Below are 21,724 nucleotides of genomic sequence, written 5' to 3'. Positions count from 1 at the left end.
ATAGATCTCAACCACTACAGAAATTTGGCCAGGATTCCAAGGGGTGTGTGTGAGAGGGCTAGTGCTTATGGGGTCATTCTGACATGTAGGCTAGAAAAAGGCTTCTTATGTCCAAGATCCTCTTTGGGCAGGGAGGGACAAAGCAGGAGCCTGGCCTCTAAAATCAGAACACATAATCCACCTTTAAGGGGCTGGTTGATTGACACAAATAAGGAATATCGTAGGTGGCTTGGTGTGTGTTTGTGGGGAGGTGGGGAGAGCAAAGATGGAATCTTTCCTGACACCCTAGATCCTTTTGCATGAGATCAGCCTTATGAAAAAAGAAAGTTATTCTTGGCCAACTCCCCTCACCCCCAACTCCCACCCACGCCCCACCCCCTGCACACACTGATATCCAACTCTCAGTTGAGAAGAACACAACTTAAGATTTCCATTGGGCCCATAGTAGCTCAGGCGCTAGAGAAGAGCAGGGAGTGGGAAGAGACATGAAGTACGGGGCGGGGGGGGGGGGTGAGTCGCTCATCCTCGTGACCCAGAATATCTCCCCCTCCCTGTAATGATGAGCTTGCTTTTCCATAAGGGCTTTCCTTTGATTCAGGGAAGGGGCCAACCAATGAGAGAGGGGCATGTTAGATTATTTTGGGGAAGGGCTCATGCCAGGAGTGTTCACTTTTACTAGGCGCCAAGTATCCCCAGCAACCAGTGTCTCCTGTACCAGCAGAAGCTCCAGAGCTCTCAGCCACTTGCCTGCCTCTGCCACGTCTTTGCCCACTGAACAGCCATGAGAAGGCAGCTCCGGTCCAGAAGGGCTCCGGCCTTTCCTTACGGTTATCGCTACAGACTTGTGAGTCCCAGGGAGCAGAATATTTTGCTGTCCCTTTTTAGTGGGGTGGGTTGGGGGTTGTGTAGGTGGTGGCTTAGGGCTGCTTCTCCTTAAGATGGGCAGGAACAGTGAAGTTTAAGGAAGCCCATTGTTTCAAGCTCGAGCAGTGACTCCCAGTACCCCACTGCACCCTAAATTGCTGGATTGAAAGAGGAAGCCCCTCTTCCTGGGCAACACACATAAGGGAAGGGGAAGATGCCAGAGAATAAGGGGGGCTCCTAAAATTTTTTCGTGGGAGTCTAGAATTTGAACAGACCTTTTGGAGTCTGGGTAGAGAGGTTTCATTCCGACAGCAAGAAATTTAGCCAAGAGAGAAGGGAAGGGGAAGAGGAAATGAAAGGCGCTGCCTACCCAGCTGTCTCAGTCGCTTTGGGTGGTAGCTTCTTAGGAACCCAGCTGCTCTTTTCTAAAGCAGAAATCCCAAACGATGGCTAAAAGCATGGAATCCTAGATAGAAGTTGGGAACAGTCCTAGGCATCATCTCTCCAGAACCCCTCATTATGTAAAGGAGGCTGCTGGGGCTCAGAGCACAGGAGTGACTTGCAAGTTGCTGGAAGAGCCAAAGCGAGAATGTAAGTTTCCTGACTTCGAATCTTGTGCTCTTTCCATCATATTTGCAGCATGCCACTCCTTAGCCCTCTGATGCCCAACACTCACGCACCCCACCTTCAATGTCACCATTTATCTCCAGGGTGCATTAGACATTTTTTTGAACCCAAAGTTTCTTTGCATTTACTCTGCTAGAAATCGTGAATATATGCCGCATGCAGTAGTTTTTTTTTTTTGCGGGGAGGTATATTCTGAAATCTCCCCCAGAGAGGGTTGTGATCTGGGCCCCAGGAAGAAACAAAGCTTAATCCATTTTTCTTGGGGAATGTCCACTTATATAACCGGGGAGCTAAGTGGACACTGTCAACAGCCAGCAGAGGAAGACACGAATTCTTCCAACCCCGTATCAACCTGCGGAGGGCTTCTCGTAACTTTCCAGCCACAGTTTGTAGAATCTCTCTTTTGACATCCCCGAAGTCCCTACCACGTCTCAGAGCAGTCACAGTCTATAGGGCATACATAACGATTCCTTACTTGGCATCTTTTCTCTATAATGCTGCTAAAGCGTTGCGTATAATTTCAATTATTTGTCAACTGGTTTGGATTTTAAGTGCATCAGGGGATCTTGCTCTTTATAGGGGCTACTTGATCAAATTTAAAAAGAAATTATTTGATGCGGTGAATAATTGGGTGCTAATGTCTCTTTGACAATTAACCAACTGTTCGAATGTTTACAGGGTGTTACTTAATGCAGGGCGCAAATTGATCTTTCAGGTCATACTGTTTGTTTATATATTTGTTTATATGCTTATATAATTCGAGGGCTCAAAATGGAGCCACCTTCTGCCCTTCAGACTCTCCTTTTAGGGCAACACGATGGCCCCAGCACACTCACACACACTATCACATGAGGGCAGTGCCACTTTAGGAAACTGACAAAAACAGACCCTCTCATTACCAAAGGATTCCCTGCTGGATTCCGTTAAACAGGTAGTTGCACAAAAGTGCCTCTCTTGTACAACGTGAGGTCCTCCTATACCTGGAAGCAGGGGAGAAGGGAAAAGATATCTGCGGTTCCTGAAGCTCAGGCAGCGTGAGAGCCGTGGGGAAATTAGCTCTGAGAAGGTTAATTCTTCCTGGGAGGGTAAAGTTTAATGACAAGCCATCTTTAATGGGATTATCGTGAGAGCTCGTATCTACAAATAAGATCAGGCTGAGGCCAAAGCCAGCTGCCTCCTCGGTGGAGGGCGGGCAAAGAGGCAACAAGGAGAGAAAAGGAAGTTTTACAGAAAATATAAAGGGAATATAAATGTCTCCACGTTGAAATGTTATACTTCAAATTCTCTGAGATTCTCAGTTGCATTAGATTCTCTGGGGGCCATGATGACCACCCACTACAGTCCAAATGAGTGCTGAGGCTAGAGCAGCAAGCTCTGTGAGAGCACTCCCCCAGAACTCTGGTTCAGGAGCTTTCAGTCAGGCAGTTATCACTGACGTTTGTTCAGTACCCGCTAGTTACCCAGCTGCGGGCTCCACACTGTGGAGAGCCATCAAGGAGTGAGAAAATATGGACCCTGCCCGCGGGTGCTCAGAATGTCATTCTGGAGGTTCACACAAAGGAAAGAGATTTAAGAACATTTATTAATCCATTCAACATTGAGTGATGAGGTTTTATTTTCCTAAGCCTTACTCTGTGAGTCCTTGTCAGAGTTAGAAATCTTTGATTACAAGCACCTCCAGTCTCTTGGGAACACAGAATCTAACACATCGGTCGAGCTCCATAAACAACCTCTGCTAAACCGCCTCTAGGCACCTGTGCTCAGTGTGAGAAGCATCAGTGTCCAGGGTATCAGGAAGCATGGTTCTGAGACTGTCGGCTCTATCATGACCTTGCTGAGTGATTTTGGCTAGATCCTGTCCCCTCTCTGGGCCTCACAAGGAGAAGTGAATCTTCAAGGTCCCTGTCAGCGCTGATATGGCACGTGACACAAAGCTGTACATTTGAACAAACTAGAGAGCAATTCAAGAGTGCTTATAATCAAGAGCTAGATAGCGCCGGGCAGACTGAACGCTGAGAGGATAGCCTTGTCACGCTGTATCACTTTTACTGATTCTGAACAATCCAGTTTTCTGACCCTCCCCCCGGCCATGGAAGCCCTTTTAGCTGAGTGTCCTCTAAATGGCCTTTGAGGAATCAGGCAGGGAGGGTGCAGCACAGAGCCTCCTGGCCTCTATCATTTGACACATCCAACCCCAACAGGTGCACAGGCCCCGCCACTCTTCAGATTTGGACAGTGGAGAGAAGGGACAGTGGCCTCAGACCCACAAAGAGCAAAGCTCCAACCCTCCAGCCCGTGGCTGGGAGGCATTGGAAATGCCATTTGGTGAAGTCTGGGTTTTTCTTTGTTGTTGTTGTTGTTTTTTGTTTGTTTGTTTAATTTTCTTAGAACCACTCGAAGAAGATTACAGTTTCAGATCTCAAGTAATGGCTGCAATCAGTCAATCAACAAATATGTGCTGAGCATTTACTGCGTGCCCAGATTGCTGCCTAGGGTATGGGGCTGGTGGGGGGGAAGATGAAGGAAGTATCCGTTGCCGTGCCAGCCCTCAGGTGGTCTGTCCAACCTGCTTAAGGCAGGAGGAGGTTCCAGTGTGGGCAAAAGTCAGAGAAGCAGCAAGTAATGCCCCCATCTCTTGTTTCTGTTGGGAAGGCAGTCTAAGTTTTGAGGAGGGGTAGAGCAGCTGGCCTCTCCTCCTGATGTCTGTCCCAGGCTATTTTTAGCCACAACTTAGGATGGTGAGGTTGAGCAGCTGAAAGTGTACAGGGTGTTAGGACAAAGCTGGCTTGGACTGAGAATTTGCCATCACGGACATAAGTGTCTAAAACTACTCCATCCTCCAGTGTTGAGCTCAGCTCTGCCCTGACAAGGCCAGACAAAGTTAAGAGGGAAGCCAAGGCCCCAGGACAGAGTAATGACATGAGCAGTCCTAGGGGAAGCGCCCAAATGCCTGAAGCTGAGAATAAAACTTGCACCTCTATGGAAAGAATATTGGGTCAAAATGGGTTATAGAAAGGATATTTCCTGCAAAAGAACAGAGAGAAAGAAATCTGCCTCTTGTAACAACAGGTATGTTTATGGGTAAGTGGACATCTGAAGCATCTCCAAATATTGAGTCGTTTTCCATTTATTTTGGCTGGTGGGATGTGCTATTGGAAATTTTCTTCTCCAAAAAGGGGATTGTGTTTTGTCACTGTTTCAGGATGATCAGGATGAAGTGAACCAGAACTACTTAGCAGATGAAGAGGAAGAAGCAGAAGAAGAGGCTCGGGTGATGGTGGTACCTGATTTGGAGGAGGAAGAGGAGGAAGAAGAGGAGGAGAAAGAAGAAGAGGAAAAGGAGGAGGCAGAGAGTCAGGCTCAGGAAACAGGCAGTGCCTGGTGGCGGAAATGGCAGATCGTGAACGAATACCTGTGGGATCCGGAGAAAAGGATGTCTCTGGCCCGAACAGGTCAGAGTTGGAGTAAGTCCCAGTTGTCCCAATGCCCCAGTCGGGTGTCCTTTGCTTTTGGCTTGGTGTCCAGGACTCCTTTACCGTACGTTGGATGGGCTTGTCTGCAAAGTTCTCTAGCACTTCATGTAACAGGATCACTGCCTATAGAAATAATGGGCAGATCTCATCAGAACAAACTCCCAAGTGGGTGAGCAAACTTGACTGTATAGCTGAAATACACTGGACTCAATCACATTTGCAGTGCAGAGAGACAGTAAGAATGAGTTGGAGAAGTGCAGATTTCTTTGAAGCCCCAGCCCTGTCACTTTCGATCTGTAACTTCGGGCTCATCGTTTATCTTCTCTGAGCCTCAGTTTCCTCACCTGCTTAATGAAGGAAACAGTATCTGCCTTACCTCTCTCACAGGATCAGCCCGAGGCTCCAATAAGATGTTAAAATTGTAAAGTACAAAGTACTATGCAGAAGACTATTCCCAGGATACGAGACCCAAGTCCCTGCTAACCTGACCAAGGGTTTGTACAGCCTCATCATTTCACCTCGTAATATCAGTGAAGGAGAGCTACGGCTGCCCCTGGCCCCAGCTTGCAGGTGCTTTGCGATCGATCCCATGGTGTATAGAGAGAAATGGGTTAAAGGGATCATTTCTAGCAATTTAAGGCTGAGTCCCCATATTGCTTGATCAATGACAGAACTGCGGTCCCCAGCATTTCCTCTTTGTACCACATGCTGCCCCCACCTTTACTTCACAGCTTCCTCAGCATGCTTCTCCCAGGGTCCTACTCACCTCTTGAACTATTAATGCTGATCCTTCTCAGGAGATTTAGCTTGTGGTAAAATTCACACTCGCCATTGTCTCTGAACATCCCAGGAAAAGAGCAGCTGCTGGTTTGAATTCACTTAACCCACAGAAGAAAAAAATAGATAACTCTATGGATAAAATAAGAGTCCCCCAGTGCCAAGGGTCCAGGTTGCTAAAGTCGATGGTCATGCCTTCAAAAGGCCCCTTTGGCTGAGAATTCTCTCCTTTGTAGTTTATGTTTCTAATTCAGCTCAGTCAGGGTGAAACAGCCAGCCCTGCTGCCTGGAATTTAGCAATAGCAGGTGTGGGGCTCTGAACAACACCCACCTCCCTTCACCCCTCTTCAGTTCCCAGCCCCACCCCTGCCCATCCCTCGAACTCTCAACTGGAACAAATGTACCATTCAAGGAACATTCCAACGTTCTGGAAGCTGCAGACAAATGCTGGACACTCACTGGGGCTCCAAAAGGGGGCACAGCTGTTTCTCCTTTGCCTAAAGAGGACTGGAAAAACAGGCCTTGTGAAATGCAAGTGTGATTCTGGGAGAGGGAGCCCTACGTTAACCCTTAAACGGCCAGCCATTGGAACTTAACCAGATGAGCTGATCCCAACTGTGCCTGCGGAGAACAATCCATAGGCCAACAAGTGGGGATGAGGGAGGAAGGTTCAAGTGCCCAGGGAAGATATGGCAGTGGGGACACTGCACGGTAGGCCGTATCCAGGCCTCGGGGTAGCGGGTCTAAGGAGAGCCCGGGCTACCCCTGGGCAAAGGGCAAATAGTGATGTTAATGCCTAGGCCGCCACATGCCTTGCTGCCCTCCTGCTTGAGAACTAGGTGCCTCTTAAGCACTTACTAACACTGGCCCAGCCTGGACATCAAAATGACCAACATATTCACCCAGCCTATTATTATATTCTGGGCTTTTCCTCTGATAGCCGGGCAACTTCTTTTCTTAGGAGCTTTATGTTATTTTATTGGGTACTGACAAGAATTGTATGAGGTAGTAATATTATTATCCCCATTTTACAGATGCAGAAACTGAGGCTTAGAGAGGGTAAGTAACTTATCTAAAGTCACACAGTTAATAAAGTGGCAGTACTGGGATTCAAACCCAGGTTGGATGAACACTGGAGTTCATTCTCTTGCCAGAACATCATGCTGTCTTCATGAACTCTAGCAATGAGCAAGGCCCTGATGGATAGGGCCTCAGGACCTGATGGGGTGTTTTAGTGGAAGGACTGAAGAGTTGGGATCGTGGGTACCTAGTCTATTCAAGATATAATGGTCTATCCAAGCTTGGGTGGGACGTTCAGCAGAAAACCCTGGATTACCTAGAGGAGCAGCCCAAGTAAAACTTGGACATTTGGAGCAGAAAGGGTTGGCAATATCAATGGGTTCAGGTGGGTGCAGTGCTTGGTTTTGCCGGGGGCAGGGGGTGGTGTAGCTGAGACAGTTAGCCTATCACAGATTCCAGGGCACAGACTCCTGGGCAAAGCTGAGGGGACTCCTTGCTAGTGCCCTTCTCCCATCTACAGCTTCCTGGGCAAGAAGGAAGATATCTCCAGGGGAATGTACCTGTATTCTATTGGTTTCCTCTCATCCATGAAACTGAGCCTTCTGGTCCCCCAGGATGGCTCCAGCTGTTGATCGGTTCCCAGGACGGGGATGGGGGTATAGAGGGATGGAGGAGGAGTCACAGGGCACATCCCATCAGGACAGCAGGTGGGCAGCAGCCAAGTATCACAGGCACACGAGGTGCTGCTGTTTCTTCTCCAGGGACTTCAACTGAATCAATGTGTTCATATTCCAGTTCTGCTTTAGTTCATCTTATAAAACATAAAGGTTCGCTTCTAGTTAGATTACTAAGAATTTTTTTCTCCTTTTTTTTTTTGGTTCATTTTATTTGGTTCATGGTTCAACTTTAAAATTAATATTTAGGGCTTCCCCGGTGGCGCAGTGGTTGAGAGTCCGCCTGCCGATGCAGGGGACGCGGGTTCGTGCCCCGGTCCGGGAAGATCCCACGTGCCGCGGGGTGGCTGGGCCCGTGAGCCGTGGCTGCCCGGCCAGCGCGTCCGGAGCCTGTGCTCCGCAGTGGGAGAGGCCACAGCAGTGAGAGGCCTGCGTACTGCAAAAAAAAAAAAAAAAAAGTTAAAATTAATATTTAATAAATAAATAATAATTAAAAATGAATATCTGCTTATAAAAAATTAATATTTGGATTTGGTTTGGGGTATAGCAAAGTTATGTGGTTTGTTCCAGTTTCTGGTTCATGATTCAGTTCAAATCTGTAGCTCCGACATCATGTCACTGCTGTGAGCAGAGCTAGATATTATTTTCTGAGAGAGCCCCAAGGAGGACTTGAAAGAGCTTCTCAGCAGCAATCTCATGCTCATTCATTCATTCCGTGCTGCCTAATCCTGGGGCAAACCTAGTGCTAATCCAGCCCACAGAGGAAGAGTTCGCACAACCGTGCTTCTGGTCCTATGGCAATAATAATATTAATAATAACAATGATGAAGACTGCCACTTACAGAGCACTTAGTATACGCCAGGCTCTGTGCTATGCTATTTATATGCATTATTCAATGTTAAGAAGTACTATTATTATCCTCATCTTACAGATGAGGAAATTGCAGCCCAGAGAGGTAAATAGCATGTCTAAGATTAAACAGTTAGGAAGTGGTAGAGTCAGGACAGGATGTAAGGAAAGGCTGAATTTCAAATATTGTTAGGGATATTGATCAGAATATGAGGTGAGTGCTGAACTTATCCCCATTTTACCTGCGAGGAATCGGGGATGCCAGGAGGTTCTATAACCTATAGCTCACAGGTTGAGTTCACAGGTAGCAGGTGTCAGTAGTTAAGTACAGTTTCCCCCTCTTCCCTTCCCCATCCTGCTTTAGTGTTCTTTTTGAAAAGCAGTCACTTAGAGTTTTGCCAAAGATGAAGAAGATTTGAAATACCTAAAGTGAAACCTCACTTTGCCTTCATTAGAGGCACATCCGGTGGAAACGAATCAAAGGTTTGAATTATAGGCTATGTGAAAAGAAATGCTGTTTTCATCACTTGCAAATACATATCATCACTGGAACCAAGCTGCTAGGACTCTTTAGGGCACCTACTTTAATGAATAGCGAAGAATGGTTTGTACTTAGGACATCAACCATTGCCCAGAGGACTCCCAAGCAATTTGCCCTCTGCAGTACTTTCAACTCCACTCCCCTGTAATCTTGTCCATGGTCATCATTTGCTCAGCAAGCCCTTCCATCGGAGATGCCGTAAAGGTAAACTGCAATCAGACCTCTGACGCAGTTCTCACCAATTTTAAATTGGTGAAATCTGAATAAGCAAGGACATACTGAATCTGGGGAATCTTTTTTAAAAGCCATGCCACGTGTTTGGGTTGTTTCTGGTTCATGAGTTCGAATGCAGAGGCAGGGCTTGTTGGCCAGCACTGACCACCCGCATCTGTGATTGTTCTGCAGGCCTGATCTTAGTCATTTACTTCTTCTTCTACGCTTCCCTGGCCGCTGTGATCACGCTCTGCATGTACACGCTATTTCTGACCATCAGTCCTTACATGCCGACCTTCACGGAGAGGGTGAAGCCTCCTGGTGAGTGCCCAGATACCCTGTGCTGTCGGAACTTGCTGGACAGAAATCTGCTTGCACGGCAGGTTCAGTTTCAATTAACTTTGGCTCTTCCCGGTAATGACTTAGGGATTCAATTATTAAGAGTAAAAGTAAAATGGTACTTAGCAAATTATGGTCCTTTTCATTTTGATTGCCTGGGGGGAAATGGTTTCATGGGAATCGATACAAAAAAAAAAATTATCCCAAGAATGGGTTAATATATCCAAGACCTGTTTTCATTGCCAGGAGTTATGATCAGACCCTTCGCCCATAGCCTTAACTTCAACTTCAACGTTTCTGAACCTGACACTTGGCAGCATTATGTGATTAGTCTAAATGGCTTTCTCCAGGGTAAGTTCCTCTGAATGGTGAGAATCTCTTTGGAAAGGTGATGGGTGGGAACTCAAAATTCAAAATTCACTTGGCTCAGAAATCCCAGTCTTACTAGCACTGCCCGTTCTGGTTTTTCCTTACCATGCATTCCCCTCAGCACCTGCAGATACAATCAAAACTGCTGTGGTTTGTGATTGTATGTTGCCTCGAAAGTATATAAGCCAGTAAGATGATAAGTTCATTGGGGCAGAGAACTTGGTTTCTCTTCCTGAACACCCTATAGCACCTAGTTATGTCCTGGGCACATCCAGATGGCTCAATAATGATCAATTATAAAAGATCATTTGGGGGGGGGAGGTAGTGGTGAGAAAAGAAGAGTGTTCTCCAGAACAGGAAGATTCTTGCCTCCTATGTTTTCTCAAGGTAAGAGAATTCATTTCTTGGAGATGATCCATCTTAAAGGAGGAGGAAAAGGGTCTTCATTTAAATAGCAGTCCCAAAGGGAGTTAGAGGAAGAATCTCTGGGTGGCACTCACTCCAACATTTTGACAGCAAGTGTTTTCTATAGCGTCATCAGATACATTTTCAGGGGTGAATGAATGGCTTTCTGAGAAGCCCTTACACAGGGTGAAAACTGAGGTAGCAGCTTGGTTAAGGTTAAACACAGAGCACACAGTCTCTGTATTTATCCAGCTATCAAAGAGGAGCCCCCATGGGTTTACTGCACACCTATTATTTGTGGAAAAAAGCCAGGTTTGGTTTTCCTGGACTGGCTGACGTGGGGAGATGGGGGTGGCCAACAGAATGTGCACTGAATTAAGAGGATTCTCTTGTGGGATAGGAAGTGTTATTTAAATGTGTAAATGTTGTCACTGAACTTTAACCCTGCATAGCAGAGTCTATCGTCCCCATCGGGGGAACTAAGGCTCAGAAAGAGAAGAAATGTGATCAAAGTCTCCCAGTAGCAGTAGTGTTTAAATTTAAACCCTTGTTTCTGTTCTCGACACCCTTGCTACTCAAAGTGTGACCCAGGGACCAGCAACATCAGCATCACTTGGGAGTTTGTTGGAAAGGCAGAATCTCAGGCTCCCCCCAGACCTGCTGAATGCGGATCCGCAGGTGATCTGTATGTCCATTAAAGCTCGAGAAGTTCTGCTTTTCATAATTCTTTGTTGCTGCCATATGACCAGGAGTTAGAAACCCAGCTTTGTATTGGTAATGCTCAGTGTCATCTTGGTTAAGTCGGGGCTTCAGATTCCTCGTCTGTAAAATTAGAGGGGCTGGGTTCTTTTTGAATCCGTGTAGTTCCACTTTTGGCTGCCAAAAACGTTTCGGGCATCACAGCCAGCACAATATCTTCTTTTCTTTCAAAAATGTTTGTGAGCTATTGCAAATGTACTGCCAGAATCTCTGCTGAGGAAATTCCTCTGAGAAGGTAGTAGATTCAGAAATATCAATGCTGACCTGATGACACAGGTGGGGAACATTAGGAAAAGCATTGGGTTTTTTTAGTTCCTAAGTGTAGGTAATATGCCCTGTTAAAAAGGAACACATCTCTGAAATAGACATCCCAGAGTATCAATTTCATTCCCATGAGGACAGGGATTTTGCAATAAGGGTCATGTCCATGTCACAGTATTTTTAATGGAACTACCTCGAGAGAAACAAGGAGCACATGATTAGAGCTTCTATTTAGAAAGTTGTTATTTGAACACAGTTTACTCTAAAAAAAGAGAGAGAGAGAGAGAGATTAAAACAAAACCTTGAACTGAATGTAGCTTTGTCAAAGGACAAATAAAGGCTTAGCCATAATTAGAATAGATTTTAAATTCCCAGTTGCTTCTAATATCAACCTCAAGTCACAATCTGTTTAGATGAGGATCCAGCAATACGTTTGGAGTTTTAACGCTGGTGGATCGCAGGTGCACAATCTCCTCTAAAAAACTGAGCTACCTGGAACATGAATGCATGGGGGTTGGATCTAACAGGACTAACTGGATTCCATCATTTAGAACCAAACTGGAAATAATGCAGTAATTTCTAAAGCCCAGTTCTCTGGCATCTAGTTGCCCAAAGAGTCAGCTCACAGATGGCCCTTTCCAGCTCTCTCCCTGATATATGTACCTTGGGCACATGTTAAGTTCCATCCAGCGTAAAGGGACACTAACTCTGAGTGCCTCGGGTCTCAGTAGACAAGATCTCACCCCCTCACCCTCTCAGTGGAGACCCCTATGGTTGTCTTTGTTTTCTGTCTTTCAACCTAAGCTTCTATTTTGCAGTGCTAACTTCCCTCTGTAAAGAATGAGGAGCTGGTTTATCTCCTCCTCTTCGTCTTCCCCCTTCCTCCTGTCCCACAACACACAGTTTTCACTGTCTTGCATCGGGTGCCTCTCATTGACCTCAAAGAGAGATGTTTCCTAGGCTGAACTTAAAGAGATTTAACCCAGGGGCTTTGCCTCCTTATATATGCCATGCCTTGATATGATTCAATCCTTCTTCCAAAATCCATCTACTATGTTGCCTATTACTCTCCCAGAAGTAGAGAAGGCAGTCCTCCAAGTTTACAATTTACCGTATCAGAAAAGAAATAATGAAAAATAGACAAAAATGATAAAGCGATCAACATACAATCCAGAGACAGATATCGAAGAAGTTCAAGGGAATGAAAAGCAAGGGGACAGGCAATCAAAGTGGGCTGAGGGGACCAGCCCAGAAGGCTTCTTGGAGGGATGTGGCTGATGAAGGGCCTTGGGCACCTGATGCCAGGTCACAGGCCCTAGGACAAATTGAGTGGGCTTTCAGAGGGGCACAAGCAAGCTGGAGAAAGGAAACTAGGGAAGAGAACTACTGAAAACATGGCCTTCCTCTGTAGTACCTATCTAACGTGACCCTTTGCCGCCCACACTTTAGGTTATAATGACAGTCTTCAAGAGGAAATGAATGTAGATTGCCCCCCGGGCCAATACTTCATCCAAGATGGTGACGAGGATGAGGACAAGAAGGCCTGCCAATTTAAGCGCTCCTTCCTGAAGAACTGCTCTGGCCTGGAGGACCCTACTTTCGGCTACTCTACTGGACAGCCCTGCATCCTTCTAAAGATGAACCGGGTATATTGGCCCTTGTCACTCCGGCTATGATAAGTGGATGAGTTGGGTAGGAGGGCTCTGGCCGCTCCATTTCCCTTGGGCTCTGCCTTCATACACTGTACGTTTGGCCATTTTTACCGAGAGCATCACTAGTACAAACAACCAGACAAACCTACCAAGCAATAATACCTTTTCTCCCTGAACACGTTCTATTGTGATTCTTCTCCAGCACCCCTAAACCTCTGATGCTCTGTCAGGAATGAGATCTTGAGCTGTTTGGAACAGGGGACTGACATGGGGGTGGCATGGGGGACAATTCTTATATCACAAGAAATGCATTTTCCTTCTCTCCTGCCATGCCTCAGGTGTGGCAGAGCCTTACCAGGCACACTCCTCTTGACCCAGTACGTTCTTTACATTTTCAGGGTAATCCTGCTGCAGTTACCGTTGTATGAATATCAGGCACAAATAAAATAAGAAGTAAGCTGAGCTGAGCAGCTCTGAGGATACTTTGCATTTTCTGCTTTCTGTAACATTTCTGAGAGGGCAAAATAGATCAAGTTTATGCCTAAAGAAAGGACAACTCAAGGGGGATTTAGAAAAGCCGTATTTTTACTGTCAAATCTGTTTGGGTTTTTGTTTTTTTTTAAAAAAAAAAAAAAACGCTGGTTTTCTTTTGCTAGATTGTTGGCTTTCGTCCTGAGCCTGGTGATCCTGTGAAGGTTTCCTGCAAAGTTCAGGTAAAGTGCCCTTTTGAGTAAGTACTGTGAGCACACCTGTTTCATGCAAAAGGGTGGGTCATCCCTTCCAAGGGCTTTACTATGGATGGTTGCCTAAGGATTAGGGAAAGGGTTAATCGTTTCATAACTACACCTCCATTTATACCTTCGGGCCTCCCTGTTTCCAGAAAGCATTCCATTCATGTGTATTCGTGTGTGTAGTGTTTGCGTGTGTGCGTGTGTGTGTGTGTGTGTGTGTGTGTTCTGATTTATACCTGTGAAAGCCAAAGACTGAACCTCAGCTAAGGGCCACAGCAGGAAACAACAATGTGCCAAGTCATTAACGGGAATTCTGTTTACACTTTTGCTTTTAGCTCTAATTACTCGTTTCTTTGAACTAAACAAGCAGCTTTCATTAGAGTCATTAGTCCCTGCTTTTAAAACTGATTTCACAAAAGAAAAGCAAGGGAATGATATCACAAAAGTTAGGTAGTGTTTGTGGAAAGACAGGCTCTGATCTGTTTCTTAACTTGGGTGGAGGTCTTCAGGGGTCAATTTTCTTCTTCTTTAAATCGTGTGTGTGTGTGTAGCCTCCATACTCTTTGACATATTTTACAATATAACATATATAGCAATACAAAAATAAATAAATTAATTAATTAAACTGATTTCACTTTTTGCAGCAATGACCAGTGGCACTGGGTGTTGCAATAACAAATGACTACAAGGGAAGTATAAACAGAACCCCATTAATATGCTAATTAACTGTCCTTCAAGGGACCATTAACTCCTATCTCATCTGTGCCAATTAGGTCCTTTGTAGGAAAAAGCCTACAAAGATCTTGGGTTTGCTGGGGTTTGCTTCTTCTTAAAGCTGGCAGTAGCTCCCTCCTATTTGGTAACACCTACTACACCCCCAGTCCTGGACGGTTGTCTTGCAAATGTGTGAAGGCGGGTAACCCCATTCTCAGTACCAGAAATGCCGCTCAAAACTCCAGTCTTGATTGTGGCAGATCAGAAAGCAGCAAAAGGCAGCATTTATTCAGTCAATAGTTCACATTCAGCAAGAATTTATGGATCACTTATTAAGTACCAGGTACTTTGCTAGGTGTTGGGGGTGCCAAGATAAATATGATTCCGTCTCTGAAATCAGGGCCATCAAGTAATACAGGTGCTATGAAAGGTGCAGTGGGGACATTAAAGAGGGAAAGGTTAGTTCCACACGAGAGGTGGTGACACTGAAGTTGAGCTTTGAAAGGTCAGGCAGTGCTTGCTAGGTGAACAAGGTAGGAAGGACATTCATTCTGGTCACATATACGTGAGCATGTATAAACATACACACATGTGAGGTGTGACTGCAAACCGGTGGAATTGATTCCACACACCATTCACAAAAAAAATGAATTTCATTACTTTTTACAAGAATATATAAATAAACCATAAAGACGAACTCAGTCTTAAACCAGCATATTAATTGGATTGAGTCCTGCTTATAGTTCCCTAGTGGAAACCATTCATTTTTCAGCTTACATCGAACCTTGCTGAGGACTGTCCTTTAAAAAAAAAAAAAAAGAAACACTGAGTCATTATACATTGTATAATAATCAACACTGGTCAAATCCACACCCACTTGTGGAAATCAAGCATGATGAGGTAATTATTAGAATAAATTAAGGAGAGCTCAGTTTATACTAAGAGCCATTATACTATATCGATAGAAGTAATCACATGACCCGAGTGAGTGATTTGCTAGTAGTGATGCACTATTTGTCCCCTAGTAACCTCTAGACCTCTGCTATTTAGGGCAAGCTTAACACATGGACAGAATGGGCAATCCCCTACCTGACATGATATGATGAGGGTAGACTTGTTTATTTGATCATTTCCCCCCTTGCTTATCCTCCTGACCCCACCTCCTGTAATTAAGCACCTCAGAGAATGTGGTCAGAGACATGCATTTAGGTGAGCCAACTACAGGCTGTGTCCCTATGCATCCGGTCCCTGTGCACCGGGGGTCTGACCTCAACCAGAAATGAGCACACCGTGTGCACGTTGTTGTGGAGTAGGATTTACTAGGCATGTTCCAACTTACACCTGTCTCAGCTCCAAAGTCCAAGCCTGGGTACCAGGACCAGTGTGATTCTTTGGAGAGGGGCTGGCATGGTTGGCCCTGTTGCCAGAGCAACACTGGGTACTGCAAGCCCTTTGGAGCCCTTCTGCCTGGGTCCCCTAGGAGCCAGCACAGAGCCATACTGAGAACCTTCAGCCTCTGTGGTCTGGGCCTTCTATTCAGTGTTCTTTGCACTGAAAAGCCAAAGCACAGTCTCTCCCTGGAAACACTCCTGGTCATAGCTTTCGTGGTCTTCCTGAGACAGTTGTGGGTCACACAGTGATTTCACCTGGGACACAGGCCCCTTTAGCTCAGGCTCCAACTCACTGAGTGACCCAGCACCTGATATGTACTTGCTTTTACTTACAGAGAGGTGACGAAAACGACATCCGATCCATCAATTACTACCCAGAGTCGGCTTCTTTTGACCTCCGCTACTACCCTTACTATGGCAAACTGACTCACGTAAGTCTGTATTCCCTTCAGTCTTTGCTGTCAGAAAGGGCTCAGAGACAAAGGAAGGGCTGGCTGGGATCTATGAGAATTAGGGAGCAGCAGGTAGTAGCGAAGGGGTGAATAGCTGCTGGCCCAGACTAGAAGTTCCCTCTACCAATTCCTATCCCAACCGCTCCTTTCCAAATCTGAAGGAATCTCAGACACGGTCTGGCCTAACTCCTTCAGTTTACAGATGGAGAGATTAGGTTCAGAGAGAGGAAGTGACTTGCCCAAGGTCACATAGTTAATTAGTGGCAGAGCCAGGAGCAGACAAATCACTTGCCATTGCACTAAATTATGCCCAAATAATCACTTTCCTGTTTCTCCCACTTAGAGCCTTGGGGCAGTGAAAACTTCATCTCCAGCATGGAGACTTGATAAATACTAGTTCTGGTTTGAGTCACGGTCTGATATCTAGAAAATCATATCACGCTGAGCTAGAATTGGTTGTCCCCAGAGGACAATCAGACAACTGACACTGACTTAGGAGAGAAACCTGACTTGGCATCATGGGATTTACTCAGTTCCTTTTGTGGAGGTTGTTCCATCCTCCTGCACTGATTATCTGATCACTTCCATCCTATTGCCCTCCCCTACATACCCTCCCCTCCTCACACTTAGAATTCATTGTTCTTCCACCTACAGGTTAACTACACCTCCCCGCTGGTGGCAATGCACTTTACAGATGTAGTGAAGAACCAAGCGGTGCCTGTGCAGTGCCAACTGAAGGGCAAAGGCATCATAAATGATGTCATCAATGATCGTTTTGTGGGTAGGGTAATCTTTACTCTGAACATAGAAACCTAAGAACTTCGGGGGGCCACTCCCACCAGTTCTGTTTCTGTTTTATTTCATGTTACCCTAGTAGCACCTGAATTCTTTTTCTTCAATTGGGACACAGCCAAGTGGACACCTGAGACAGCAGATCATCTTTCCTTGCCTTTGACATATGTTCGAAATGGCATTGTGGGAGCTATTTGATTTTTAAAGGTAGTCTCTCCTGATGACAAATAGCTTATACTAATTTCCTTTTCTCCCACTTAAAACTAAAACCCATTCTTGCTGCTAGAAGTCTCATTGTAGTGTAACATAGTATCTGATAAAATTCACAGTAGCCATGAAGGAGAATTTCCATAATGATTATAAGTTCATCATGTTTTCTAAAAATTTGTTGTTTTTAGAGGTAAGATTCCTCCCAACCAGGCTGATAACTAACCATTTTTGTTAACCTGCCTGGCAAGGGCCTTCCCTGAGAATCACCAACCAGACCAATCCAGAATACAACCTAGGGCCACCATACCTAGGGAACTCTACATCCAGGTGTGCTTGTGAAACTGGCTGCCTCACATGGACAACTAAATACTGATTCACAGACTAGGTTATCTTCAACTGGGACAGAAGTCAGTGATAACTGGATATTGTCCTGGGATAGACCAGAACATAGACCTTCCCTATAACTTTTTTTGGGAGGTGAGGCCCATTGCAACTGGGGAGAACACCTACCATGTGGAGGTGACTGGTATTAGATTCCTTGCTTTATGGTGTAATCATCCAAAGGCAAATGTTCCTGCAGAAAGGTTTGTCTCAGCTTCAGACACAGGAAGATAACAAGGAAGATCTCCACCAACTAATTCTTCTTGAGCTCTTTGTTTGACAGTAGTGTGACGTTCTTTGAGACCATGAGGGATAGGTGTGTTGACTGTCCCCGCCCACACCTCGCTACAGAGCTGGGGATTGAAATCAGGGTCTCCCAACCGATACGTGGTAAGACAGAAAGCTCCTGCCAGGCCACCCTAAATTCAAGGCCCACTAGCCAGCTTTTCACTTGCTTAAAAAATGACAGGAGGCAGATGTTTATCCAGGTTGTGGATCAGCCAGGCTGCTTTGTCTTATCTTTGGCCATGTGACCATTCCACTCCTCCTTAACACCTCCACCAGGGGGAGGGCTGGGACAAGGAGAAAAAGAAAGCATCAGAGAAGAGCATAGTGTCTCAGGGTCCAAAGCAGGGTTAAATGCCACCTAGAAGTATCCAGAGTCTGAATCTCCTCTACAATGTTTACCTTCTCCCAGAACAGGGAACTGACGGTCTGGTAGTGAAGACAGACAAGTAAGGAAGTAACTACAATATAGTGTGACCAGAGTTATAATACTAGTATGTGGAAATGCTGTGGGAACACGAGGAAAAGTAAGCTGAGAAAGTAGCAGAGGAAATTTCACGTGCAAAGTCACAATCACGAAAGACCATGGTGTGTTTGGGTAACTGTGAGCAGTTCATGTAGCTGGAGTGTAAAGGGCTCAGAGCAATGGCAGGAAGCAGCGGCGGACTGGGCTGGAAATGTATACAGGTACCGAAAGAAGACTCTGAGTTTTATCGAGTAGGTGAAAAGGAGTCATTAAAGCATTTTATGCAGGGAAGCTCTGTGATCGTATTTACTCTTTAGAAAGAGCACTTTGGCAGCCACAATGTGAAGGGTGGATTGGAGAGGGGCAAGACTGGGGAACGGGCAGCGAGGAAGAAGGAGTCAAGAATGACGCCAAGGTTTTGAGCTTGGCTACAACCAGTGGGATAGCAATATTGTTGATTAAGACTGGAAATACATGAGTGAAGCAGGATTGGAGAGGAAGATGTCGAGATCACTTTTGGACACTTTAGGCTTTTGATTTCTATTGGTCAGACACTGATGTGGAGATGTAAATATAAGTGGGGTTGGGAAGAAGGAAACCTGAGAACAAAAGCAGCATTCACTTAAGTGAACTCTCTTAATAAAGTCTAAGCTATTTAATCATGGGAATTTGAGCCACTTATGTAAACACACCACAGCAATCTAGTCTCTCAGGTAGTGCTTCTCTCTTGGCTTATGGCAGAAAGGACTGCTGCTGCTCTTTGGAATCTCCTTCCCAGACACCTTTCCAACTTTTAGTGACTGGGGGGTTGACTGCTATTAACAAGTGATTAAAAGACATGCGACAGCAGATTTGTGGAAAATACAAAAAACGATGAAACTGTCTCCTCCCAACGCCTTTCCTTACCAAATTCCATTTTCAAAGCTAACCTTTAAAAAGAAACAAACTTGAAGATAACAACTTTAAAGCCACCTAAAAATTACCTCAAATAACCAAACTCTCGAGATTTAGTAGTAAAAGGTAATAGAACATTAGGTCTGGAAAGGATATTAGAGCGTTTAGTGAAAACAACCTGCATTGCATCTGACTCCAGGTCCAGTGCTCTTTCTACTCTGAGCTGCTGCTTACCAGGAAGTACCATCTTTTTAAAAATCAATGAATGATATCCCAAACATTTTAAAACATATGTCAAATTTGAGTTAGAATAGTTAACATTTCACAGGAATTCAACTGGTGCTATATATTATACATAATACATTATCCTGTTAAATACGTTGACTATTAAACAGACAAGGAATTATGAATCTTTTGTCATACAGTATTTCTCATTCAGTGGAGTCCATCGTGTCCACAGTTTCAAAGCAGTAATGAATAGTATTAGGGCAGTTGGGGATGTCAGCCAGGACATTTAAAAATAACTTTGTTATACAGAACTGGATATTATAATATAGTCACTAAAATTGGATTCTAACAATTCAATAAACTTCTAATGGATCAATTTAAATAGTCCCCCAAACTGTGCTGTACCAGGATTTGATTTGTATACCATCTGTTGCAGTGCACTTGGTTTTACTTGATTGTCAATGAGAAATACTACTTCCAAATGCCTTCATGATTTTGTCCATGCTAGACGTAGGATTTTTTACTTCTTATCCCTCTGAAATTATTATCCTGAAGTTACCTTTCTTAGGCATCTGTTTGCTGGGAATCTTCATATAGAAGACATTAATATTGTCTTGGGGAGTTGTTGACAGCAATAAATTAAAATAAAAAAGGAGCGTATGATTTCCTCTTTCTAAACTGTACCACTGATTTTCCCATAGGAACACTGGGCAGACGTGTGGGTGGAAAACTCGACAACTGACAGCCTATTAGTTTAAGACTTTTTTTCTTCTCCCTCCCACCTTTTTCTTCCCCCCAACTCCTGGGATTTGGCCACAGGAGGATGAAAACTAAAAGTTGTTCCATTTCTGAGCATTTTTCCTTTTGCAGTCTTCACGCTCCAGTTTCTCGGAAGACTACTTTGTCAGAGTAAACTTCCTTTCTTCATCAAGGTTGAGTTCCAGTATAAATTGTTCTCTTTGTGTAGGAGAAGAACACTATGAGAAACTTTGAGGTGGGGAGAAGGAAGCAAAATTCAAAGAGAAGCTGCAATTGCTTGATGAAAGTCTAGCTAAGTGACTTCGGGGCACATTTGACCCCAAACTGTCTCCCAGAGCAAATCTCTAGTTGTAACTGCAACTAAAGACAGAAATATTTCCACTCCCTTGTTTGACTCAGAGGCTAGGCTGCAGTAGGAATCCCTTTCTTTGGAAGCTGCCCTGAGCTAAGTTCTACTAGATTGATATAGTTTGACTTGGAGTGAGGTCTGTGATCCCAATGTCTTTCCCCCATCTAGGTTCTTTGTTAGAGTCATTTTTCCTTACTGACTTCAAACATGATAAAGCAATTTAATCAAATCATACAGAAGTGTGATTTACACTGTGATTTTATCCAGGCAGAAAATAGGGTTTGGGGGGTTTGTGTGTGTGTTGAGGTATGTGGGGGGGCCTAGGATGGATGGAGGCAAAGGGCAAGGAAAATGGAGTTGAGAGGCTGAATAGCCCTGCCTACTTCACAAAGTTCTGCAGTTTCAGGCTAGGAGGGAAGAAAAGCTGATAGAGGGATCCAAAAGGTTTAAGAAGGATGTGATAGGCTCTCAGTCTGACAGCACAGTATCCAGGATATACTTCTTGGCAGGCTCCTGTATGGCCATAGCTTCAGTTAGGGTTCCAACAAGAAGTAGATAGCACACTTGACAAAATGGAATAATTGGAAGAGGATTTCTTTACAAAGAGATTACTTATAAATGTGTAGATGTAGGGAACCACAAAGAATAGCACAATAACCCAGGCTAGAATAAGCTAAACTCTAGCCTTCCCCAGACCCTAAGGGACAACGGTAGCAAGTGGTTCCCAGAACCCCAAAGGACTGAGCTGTGCCCAGTTGACTGCTTTGAGAGGAGTGGCGAGCTTGTTGGAGGACTAAGTTAGCTCTAGGTGACCTTGTAGGTGGGGAAATAGGAGAATAAATACTTTGACTTAATTTTCCTCCCTCCCTATGATCTCCTGCTGGTAATTCCCATTGCTCCAAATCAACCAAAAGTCAGAAGCCCACCGATGTGGTCCATACAGGTCAGCCTCCCAAGGAAGAAAGCAGGGTGGAAAGGGGTAGAAAGTGCATTTGGAGGGGCAAACACGAAATACCTAGCACAGCCATCAAGATTTGGAGATTCTGAGGACAGACTCCTCAGAGCCTGATATAGTGCTGGAACTATCTACTGAACCGACTCCAGTGATTGGGGCAATTTTATCTTCATGCATACTCTGCTCCATGGCTATGGGGTCAGAGGCAGTAGGCTTTCCCATTACAGAAACTCTTTTCTCTATTCTTTAATATTCATTTCCTTTTCAAATGTCCTCCTTCATACTTTCCTAAT

At 44.9% G+C, this 21,724-nt stretch overlaps 1 protein-coding gene across 2 annotated transcripts; it reads left to right on the top strand.

Annotated features, from left to right (window-relative positions):
- The first annotated feature begins 441 nt into the window (after nucleotides 1-441).
- Nucleotides 442-18,914, top strand: ATP1B4 (ATPase Na+/K+ transporting family member beta 4). Of its 2 annotated transcripts, none has more exons than XM_059050072.2 (8): nucleotides 442-844; nucleotides 4,694-4,955; nucleotides 9,232-9,360; nucleotides 9,625-9,729; nucleotides 12,622-12,818; nucleotides 13,481-13,537; nucleotides 15,996-16,091; nucleotides 16,767-18,914. In XM_059050072.2, exons 1-8 carry the CDS (start codon nucleotides 782-784, stop codon nucleotides 16,926-16,928), a joined length of 1,071 nt encoding a protein of 356 aa, XP_058906055.1. In that variant the 5' UTR covers nucleotides 442-781; the 3' UTR covers nucleotides 16,929-18,914. The 2 variants fall into 2 exon arrangements, with proteins under 2 accessions (XP_058906055.1, XP_058906056.1); XM_059050073.2 differs by having other exon boundaries at nucleotides 669-844; nucleotides 4,694-4,943.
- The last annotated feature ends 2,810 nt before the right edge of the window (nucleotides 18,915-21,724 follow it).

Source organism: Kogia breviceps, chromosome X, assembly GCF_026419965.1.
Source record: "Kogia breviceps isolate mKogBre1 chromosome X, mKogBre1 haplotype 1, whole genome shotgun sequence".
Classification (NCBI taxonomy): Eukaryota; Metazoa; Chordata; class Mammalia; order Artiodactyla; family Physeteridae; genus Kogia; species Kogia breviceps.
The sequence above is the reverse complement of the archived record's forward strand: the minus strand, read 5'-3'. Positions and strand labels throughout refer to the sequence as shown.

What these genes read in the sequence shown, in the direction of transcription:
- ATP1B4 (XM_059050072.2), top strand. Translation starts at nt 782, where the DNA reads ATGAGAAGGCAGCTCCGGTCCAGAAGGGCTCCGGCCTTTCCTTACGGT. An exon ending in CCGAACAGGTCAGAGTTGGA is followed by an intron (nt 4,956 to 9,231) that starts GTAAGTCCCAGT and finishes ATTGTTCTGCAG; the next exon opens with GCCTGATCTTAGTCATTTAC. An exon ending in GGAGAGGGTGAAGCCTCCTG is followed by an intron (nt 9,361 to 9,624) that starts GTGAGTGCCCAG and finishes TTTCATTGCCAG; the next exon opens with GAGTTATGATCAGACCCTTC.